The sequence below is a fragment of the Lemur catta genome, chromosome 26 (genome assembly GCF_020740605.2).
Source record: "Lemur catta isolate mLemCat1 chromosome 26, mLemCat1.pri, whole genome shotgun sequence".
Taxonomy (NCBI): domain Eukaryota; kingdom Metazoa; phylum Chordata; class Mammalia; order Primates; family Lemuridae; genus Lemur; species Lemur catta.
Genome location: NC_059153.1, coordinates 2,838,609 through 2,847,942, shown reverse-complemented (window position 1 = coordinate 2,847,942; position 9,334 = coordinate 2,838,609). Strand labels below are relative to the sequence as shown.

The window sequence follows — 9,334 nt, the reverse complement described above, 5'->3', positions numbered from 1 at the left end:
CAGGGGGCCAGCTGCTGCCTATCTGGGGGCCTCCACGCTTTCTAGTGCTTTCTTCCTGCTGATCTAACTCCTCCTCCTCCTTCTGGCCTCAGCTTCAGTGTCAGGGCCTCAGGGGAGTCTGTCCCGGCCCTCGCAGACTGGGTTAGGGGCCACCATCTCACCCTGTAACTCTGTAGTGACAGTCACCCTTGTGGTCGCACACCTGCCTCCCCAGGTGGCCTGTGAGTTCCGCCAGGGTGGCCTCATTTTACACCCAGCACTCTGTATAGTCGCTGCAACGTAAGTGGAGTCTCGGTAAGTTTTGAATGGGTGAGTGAGTTGAATATCAAAATTAAGAACGAGATGGAATGAAGACAGAATGGACAACAGGCAGAAATTTTTTTTGCCAATCATCACAGGTTGGTTCCACCGGCTTTGACACACACACACACACACAACCCTGCCCCGCCAAACCTACTGATTTTGTAGCAGTGCTGCTATTGCTGTCCTCGTGGTCACGGCTCATAGTCCAGGCTGGCGTGGAGTGGCATCGATTGCACAGCCTGGAGGAGGTGACGCTGCCTGTCCCTTAGCTGTGCACAGACAGGCAGCTTCAGCCCTCGGTGATTAACCCCTGTGACACCTGGCAAGCACTCTCCACTCATGACTCAATAACATGCACGATCCTTTGAACCTACACTTTCTCATTATCGGTGATGACTCTTCGAGGCACGTGAGCCGTTGACAACAGTGAGTACGATTAGCCGGCTTTGTAGTAAGAAGCCATATTTATTGATCCTGTGATTATGAGGTCGCTAAATATAGGCGTGGTAATCTTAGGCTTAGCTCCAGCGCAGCTCAATGATTGAAAGGCACCTTTTCCAGATGGCTAAGCCAACTGAAATCAGGTGCTTACATCACGCTTATACGAGTCTTAGTCCAGGGGTGTAAGGCAGGGTTATTAACAGAGGGATTATCAAAGAGTATTGACACCTGGAGGCGTAGGTTCTGGAAGTCCCAGCAGCAACAGCTGAGGGGACAGACTAAGAGAAAGAGAAGGAAAGGAAAGCAGTGGATCTCCTACCTCCTCCAGCCCCAATTGTGGCACTGGGACAGTATCTAGGAAAGAATCCCACCCTACCCCACTCCGGCATGCCAGCCCATGCCAGCTCACCCAGACCGGGCAATCCAGATGCCCCTGAGAACCACACAGTGCCTGTCCAGTTCCCACGGCTGTGTCACAGTGAACTGATTGGCATCATTTCTCCCCAAACCTGCCTCCCGGTCTGTTGGGGTCTTTCACAAAGCTGGCTCTGCCGGCGTCTCCATGTGATCTCTACAAACCACCTATGTAAGTTGCAGCAGAGAAAACCATTTGCAGCAAAGCACCGCCCCCCCCCCCCCCCGCCCCATTGCTTAACTCAAGGAAATTCTCTTGCAGAAATGTCTCCTTGACTGTAAAAGTTGTATTCATCGGGATTCTCAGTTACAAATGGCAGAAACCAAACTGCAATGAGCTCAGGTGAGAAAGGGAAAGTGTGAGTCCACAGTTGGTAAGGAGAGATCAATGCAGCTGGGGTGAATTGGCAAGTGATGTCAATAGATAGATAGCTCTCTCTCTCTCTCTCTCTCTCTCTCTCTGCCTCTCTGCCTCTCTGCCTCTCTGCCTCTCTGCCTCTCTGCCTCTCTTCCTCTCTTCCTCTTCCTCTTCCTCTTCCTCTTCCTCTCTCTTCCTCTCTCTCTTTCCAGCTCCACATTCTCAGTGAGATTCAGTCTCAGGCAGGCTCTCCCCAGAGGATGCAAAAGGGTTCCTGGGGGCGCCATCCTTATGTCTTATCAGCTCAGAAACTCCAGCAGAAAGAAAGGGAGTGACTTTCTCCATAGCACCGCCAGAAATCCCATGATTGAGCCTATTATTCTGACTGAGATCAAATGTCCATCTCTGGACAGAGGATGGGAAATGTGGATTGGCCGGGCCTGGATCACACAGCCAAGAAATAGGGTTGGCCTCACACTGAGAATTAGGGAGAGCTGTTGCCCAAAGGAAGGGACAGTTGCTATCCTAGAAGAAGGGGAAACAAATGCCAGGCTGGCCATAAGATATGCCATTCCAGAAGGCACAAGTCTTTCTGTTTTCTAGATGCATGCATTCCACTGCCTCGTTTTCCAGTTGAATATGTTGGCACAGATTGGTTACGCTGCAATAGTAGCTCACCCCTTATGTGGTGCTTGCTATGTGCTATTCACGTGTATAGCAATTCCACATGAAGTTGGTACTATTATTATTGTTATATACACGTGTATAGCAATTCCACATGAAGTTGGTACTATTATTATTGTTATATACGCGTGTATAGCAATTCCACATGAAGTTGGTACTATTATTATTGTTATATACACGTGTATAGCAATTCCACATGAAGTTGGTACTATTATTATTGTTATATACACGTGTATAGCAATTCCACATGAAGTTGGTACTATTATTGCCTGCATTTTATAGATGAGGAAGCTGAAGCACAGAGAAATAAGGTAATTTGCCAAGGTAACATAGCCAGTAAGTGGTGGAACCCAAAACAAACGCAGCAGGCTGACTCCGGCCTGTGTACTGATACCCACCTGGCTACTTGGGCTTTGCAGCTCAGTCTTCTTTTGTTTGGGTTTTTACAATTAGATTGTTTAAAGCATGGCCTCAAACGCAGTGGCGCTGCCTGAAATCTTTTTCTCACCAGGCGAACGCAAAATCCTGATCTCAGAGCTCAGCGACTCTGGTGGATGATGGTAATTAGAATTTCTTAAATTTTTTTTTTTTTCTTTTTCTTGAGACAGAGTCTCACTCTATTGCCCAGGCTAGAGTGCCGTGGTGTCAGCCTAGCTCACAGCAACCTCCAACTCCTGGGCTCAAGCGATCCTCCTGCCTCAGCCTCCCGAGTAGCTGGGCCTACAGGCATGCACCACCATGCCCAGCTAATTTTTTCTATATGTATTTTTAGTTGTCCAGATAATTTCTTTCTATTTTTAGCTACTCGGGAGGCTGAGGCTGGAGGATCGCTTGAGCCCAGGAGTCTGAGGTTGCTGTGAGCGAGGCTGACACCACGGCACTCTAGCCAGGGTGACAGAGCGAGACTCTATCTCAGAAAAAAAAAATAAAATAAAATAAGATGGATTGCTGACTAGATCAAGGGACAGATAGGTTAATTATGTGATAGAGCAAGTGCAGTTAAATGCTATGGTGGAATCTAACCGGTTTTATGGGTGCTCATTGTAAAATTCTTTCCACTGGGCTGTATTTTGGAAAATTTCACAATAAAATGTTGGACTAAAAGGCAAACACCCCACCATTAAAGTGAAAATCTGTTGCTGTGGGTACTATTTAGAAACACTTCACTTCGCCACGGTCGTGCGTCTTCGTGGTCTACAAACACTGCTGTCGTGGAAACCCGCAGTTCTGGGTCTAGAGTCGCAGAAGAACATTCTGGCTCCGTTTAAGCCTGTGAAGCTGGGTGAAAAATTTTCTGGTTTGGGCTCCTATCCTTCTCTCTACTTGTCACGCCGTGTCAAAAATTATTCATCTCCTCCAATGTGTCTCAATTTCAGACTTTTCTGAAACAAAGGAAGAACCAACTAACGTGTGTCGATGAGCTTTATTTCCCCTTCAGGGAAGTCATTCTTTAGGAAAAGAGAGAGATTTGGCTTCGGGAAGTCTTGGTCAGTGAACAAACAGGTCTCTAATTTGAGGGCATAGTGGGACAAAAATATCAAAGCTGACAATTGCGGAACTTTGTAAGTTTCATGAGTGCTGCCACTTAAACCATTGCCTCAGATTCTATTAAAGTTCAGCAGGAAATGTTTAATTAGTTCATAATTATCAGTTGCTCAACTATTTGAATCTAATGACAACCCAAATCAATGGCGATTTGGACTAAACTATTTTTCCGGATGAATTAATGATTGCCATTCCCAAGATTTAAACGATCGTCCTTAATCAGAAGACATTGAGAAACCTAGGAACAGCAGAGCAAACAATATAAAACAAATTAGAATAGGAGATTTGCAGCACAGACAGAATAAACAAAATGAAAAAAAAAAAAAAAGGTTTTTTAGCAAGCGGCAATTACCATCTTGGCCAATATGGAAGAAAACGCACTAAAGACAAACACTCAGCAGTCTGAATAGCTATTAGTATAGAGTAAATCTGTGGAAGAAAAGAAAAATGGTACATAGGGTTTTCTACTTGCTATAGTATCCAAAGATACAATGCCTAGAAAATGCAGAAATCATTCTAATTAGGCAAATATAATGACTCTGCTTATTGGAACTGTAATTCAAATGCAAGCTTCCATACCATAGCACACACACCATAGCATTCAAGTAAATATATTAATTGCAGCTGGAAAAAATACCACACAAGGCTGTTTGCTTTTTATCTGTGCACATGTATGTAAGCTAACAGAGCATAGGAATCAGATTTTTGGTGGGTTTTTTTTTTTCCTTATAAAATCTACACAAGAGCCATATTTATTAACTACCTAGATGTTATCCACTTTTAGACAGACTAGTGATAACGTTTATTTGAAATTTTAAAAAAATGACAGTGATACTAGGCCGGGCACGGTGGCTCACGCCTGCAATCCTAGCACTCTGGGAGGCCGAGGCAGGAGGATCGCTCGAGGTCAGGAGTTCGAGACCAGCCTGAGCAAGAGTGAGACCCCGTCACTACTAAAAAAAATAGAAAGAAATTAGCTGGACAACTGAAAATATATATAGAAAAAATTAGCCGGGCATGGTGGCGCATGCCTGTAGTCCCAACTACTTGGGAGGCTGAGGCAGGAGGATCGCTTGAGCCCAGGAGTTTGAGGTTGCTGTGAGCTAGGCTGATGCCACGGCACTCTAGCCCAGGCAAGAGAGAGAGAGAGAGAGAGACTCTGTCTCAAAAAAAAAAAAAAAAAAAAGACAGTAATACTAAATGAAAATTATCAAGCAAAATACTAAGACTAGGGAAAAGTCTATAAGCCTTTGAAAATGCCCCCTAAAGGAAGAGGCCAAAGCTCTGTGGCTATACCAAACAAAGATAAATTACAGATAGTTTTTTTTTTTTTTCAAATGAGATTCTTGGCAAGAAAAACCAGAGTGAGGAAACTAGGCATTCGGTCTTGACATCTGCCATTTGGCAAAAATGGAAAATCCTTGTTGAAGCAGCGTGATGGATAGACACACCTCTAGCGTGGCGAGGCTCATGCAAAATGCAGTGGTGAAGATGCTAATGGGCTCGCCCAAGGACGCTTCCATTTATTTTTCATGGGCTTTGAAAATTGATCTCTAAAGTAGTCCCATGTGAGTGTCTCCCTGGCCCAACAAATCTCTGAGAGCACTCTGATTTTCCTTGCATCCAGAATGACTCTATCTATTGTGGCTTATGCCTCTTAATTGACAAGACGAAGAGATGGGAAAAGAAGCCAAGTTTCTGATGAAATTAAGATGCCAGTTCTCTGAATTATGGAAGACCTCTTCCAAACCCCAGATGGATCATATGATTTTTTTTTCCAGGACTGGTTTAAGAAAAGTGAATGGACCGTAGGACCAACTCTGACAATCGGGGACTGAAATGAACTGCTATGGGATTTCTTCCTAAGCTCCCTAAGCTAGAAGCACTTCTTTACCTTCCGCAGACTCACGCCAGAGAACTTTCTCATTTTCCTGTCTCATCCACCCCTGTCACCCCCTGTCTGTCGCACACAACCTTGCCCCAGTATTTCAAGCTTTAGAAACTACCTCTGTGCTTGAAACTTAAAAAATATGGGAGCCCATTGGAGTTTGGGAGGGGACAGCACTGTAGCAGGGCCACCAGGGAGGAAGCATCTAGGTGGGGAGTAAAGGTCAAATGTCACCATCACCTCCAGCATCCCTTTTGGTGTGGGGGAGGGGGTGGAGGGTGGAGGTTTCCATTCTGAACTTCTACAATGTTTCATTGTCGACGTCTCTTGGGCAATACACAGCCCTTCTTTCCTCGGATCTTTCATTGTCTTCTTTTTTTTATCCCTCTGTTTGCCACAGATGTTCAAGGTGTGCGGTCAACATCGTTTTTTGCCTCTCTGCAGGCTCTTCTAACCGCGAGGGAAAATTCCCAGCTCTGAAACACATTCGCCCATTGCACGCTCCAAGGGTTCAGGGACGCAGAGTTCAGCAAACCCAGCCGGCATGAATGCGAGGAATGCGAATCATTCTGCTTCGGAATCCATGAAGGCTCAATAGAATTTCGGGATAATTTATTTTGCTTTTTTTTTTTTTTTTTTTGAACCATGAAATAAATCATACACAAAAGTGAAAAAAATGTATAAGAGCAGTTCACAGAGCATCCATTCTTAGCACCAAAGACAACTATCCTTCCAAATGTTTTTGCAATGATTTTCTTACTTTTGTTTAGAATTTTAGCACTTAAGCCTGCATCCATACTGTTTCATTTTCCCTGCTTATAAACTTCATATAAATGAATTATTTGGTCTTGAATCTGACCGGGGAGCTGGCAGGACAGCCTGGTCGAGGACTTAGTATAGTTCCAGTTTCTAAGGTATCAGAGTCATTGAAAAGCTCAAAGGAAATAGGGATTTTCTTTTATTGTGGTCTCATGTCATTGCTTTGGTTATTGTTGAAACCCTAAGACATGTTAAAACACAAAAATGTAATCTAAACCCTTAAAGCTTCAAAAATGCTCACTTTTGAAGGAAGAAAAAAAAATATTCATACTTAGGGAAAGAAAAACTTGGCGAAATTTATGGCTATTGTTTTTCTGATGTCAGTTACTGATCAGAAATTAAAGACAGGTCTTCTGATCCTCTAGGTTATCAATTGCCAAATTAAAGCAAAACTGAATACAGAAAGATCTAAATTAGCAGGGGAAAGGTGTCATACTGAATAATTAACTAATATCCATAAACCTCAAATTATCCTATCACCAAATCTTTACCAAAATTTCTATAAGGTATCCACTTGAAAAGGTACTTCAATTCCTTTTTATTCTGACTTCTGGTATCACCAAAGTCCAAAGAGTTGGGGAGAAATGAAAAATAAAGATAAGCAAAGGGACTAGTTAGTGCATAAACTGAATGACCCAAAGCCCCCAACAATTCAAAGTTACTGTATCAACTTGTGTTATGCCTTGGATGCAAGAAAAAGATTTAATTATAACCATGTAAAATTTTAATTTATAAAGTTAGAGTTATAAATTTCAAAAAAAAATTTTAAAAGAGTTATCATAGCAAGCTTGGCAAATCACTTTGACTCAACTTTAATACCCCCAAGACTATAATTAATTATTTAATCAGGTGTACAATAAAATGTTTCTGTTTTATGGTGATTTTATTTAAATAGAAGAAATTGATTGCCATCCATATGAAAATAAATCAGGCATTTTTGCTTACAATCTTGTACTGGAAAAAAAAAATTCTGTGCAAATACACAAAAGGAGAATTTACCACTGGGAAAAATTTTTGCGGGGGGGAAAGGACAGGAATGACTGAGAAACACTGATGTCTCTTGGGTAATGTTTTTAAAATGAAATGTTTTCATTCAGAGATTTTAAGAGGAAAAATAAGCCATCTAATTGTGAAGAAATCAAGTTTTAAGTTTTAAGTTACTATACTTTTCATTAATTTATCACAAGTCATGCTGCAAAATTACCAGCATGGACCGCAGTAATGATAAATTAAATGCCTACAATGTATCTAAACAGTAATTGTAATATTCCAACCATATCATGAGATTGAGTCAGATGTTCTGTCTGGATCAAAGAAATTACTCTGCAACTGACCATATCAGTGTGATTGCCTGCCTTAACCCCAGATTTCTTCTGGGCCTGCAGGGGAAACTGACAACTGAGGAAAACGTAGTTTACAAAGTCCTATTGTCCTGATTCTGGTCTCTAATGAGTTACCTAGTGATTCTCTGCTTGAAGGAAGAAACAAAAGCGCAACTATGTCTCTGTCCCCAGGATGCTGATTATGGAACCAAAATCTGTAGTTTTCCTCACAGTCCATCCACATGGTTTGTTCTTCTCGACCTTCTTTTAAATTCCAGTTTTCACTGAGTCAGCTCCGTGTGGCACAGCGGGTCCAGGGCCCTCTGCTGTCATAATGGGTTAGGTGACAGGAAAGAACGGGGCTTCTCAACTCCCTCCGCAAGGGGCCGTGCCCGGTAGACGGGCAGATGAAAGCTTCGCCCCATTACCTGGGGACAGGAGCCTTTGTCGCCGGATGGTGGGATTCCGCAGCCTTCCTGTGTGCCCATTCCAGACGTCTGGGGCCCCTTCCTCCACGAAGTCGGTTGCACTGACCCTACACAAAGGAAAAAAGAAATTTCAATAAATTCACATCATTCACAATCCCTGGTGAGAGAGACTCTAATGGTAGTAGTTGGAGAATTGGCCTGAAATATGAGACACAAAACGAATTCGTTCTCAAACCACTCTGCACCCCATTTTTAAAAATCAAAATAGTCTTGGTTGGCTGAGATGATTCAAAGAACTATGATACCTGACACTGCGTATTAGCCTTCCCTGGGGACTTTCTGTCTCCCCGTCTAGACCACAAATGACATGGGAATAGAGCTCAGGTTTTATTTTATTTTATTTTATTTTTTGAGACAGAGTCTGGCTCTGTTGCCCGGGCTAGAGTGCCGTGGCATCAGCCTAGCTCACAGCAACCTCCAACTCCTGGGTTCAAGCGATCCTCCTGCCTCAGCCTCCCGAGTAGCTGGGACTACAGGCATGCGCCACCATGCCTGGCTAATTTTTTTCTATATTTATTTTTAGCTATCCAGATCATTTCTTTTTACTTTTAGTAGAGACGGGGTCTCACTCTTGCTCAGGCTGGCCTTGAACTCCTGACCTCAAGCGATCCTCCCTGCTCGGCCTCCCAGAGTGCTAGGATTACAGGCGTGAGCCACCGCGCCCGGCCTCCACCACTTTGTAATAGTGCTACCAACCAAAATAAAAACCCAAGCAACTTTTGAAGATGCTGATTGTTTTCATCATCCAGGCAACAGTAACCATACACAAAGAAAACTATCTTATTTATTGTAGTTTTTATATTCAATTCTTAAGTGTACCTTAATATCTACGCTTTCCTCAAAATAGGCAATGAAGTTCTATTGAACTCAGTATTTTGGTTTACACGGCAACGTATATATATGGGAAGGGAGCTCAGAGTGAGTTTTCCGAAACAAGAAGCCCATGTTCTCTCTACAAAGAAATGTGAGGAAGAGGAAGGTCTGGCCATAAACATATCGGCGAAGGGCAAATACAGAAAATGTCAATGGAGCTGGTATTTCATTAGCTCCTTTCATCAGCAGAGGAACTGTT

At 43.1% G+C, this 9,334-nt stretch overlaps 1 protein-coding gene and 1 long non-coding RNA gene across 3 annotated transcripts in view; one reads left to right on the top strand and one right to left on the bottom strand.

Annotated features, from left to right (window-relative positions):
* The first annotated feature begins 718 nt into the window (after positions 1 to 718).
* LOC123627756 lies at positions 719 to 6,147 on the top strand. Its single transcript, XR_006731479.1, has 3 exons — positions 719 to 729; positions 1,421 to 1,501; positions 6,078 to 6,147. It is a non-coding gene; the product is annotated as an uncharacterized LOC123627756 (long non-coding RNA).
* A 1,862-nt stretch (positions 6,148 to 8,009) lies between these two features.
* Positions 8,010 to 9,334, bottom strand: part of EGF (epidermal growth factor) — a 55,787-nt gene continuing 54,462 nt past the window's right edge. For both annotated transcript variants that reach the window (XM_045537479.1, XM_045537480.1), the window contains exon 23: positions 8,010 to 8,309. In XM_045537479.1, the coding sequence (XP_045393435.1) occupies positions 8,104 to 8,309 (206 nt within the window). In that variant the 3' untranslated portion in view covers positions 8,010 to 8,103. The remainder of the gene's footprint in view (positions 8,310 to 9,334) is intronic.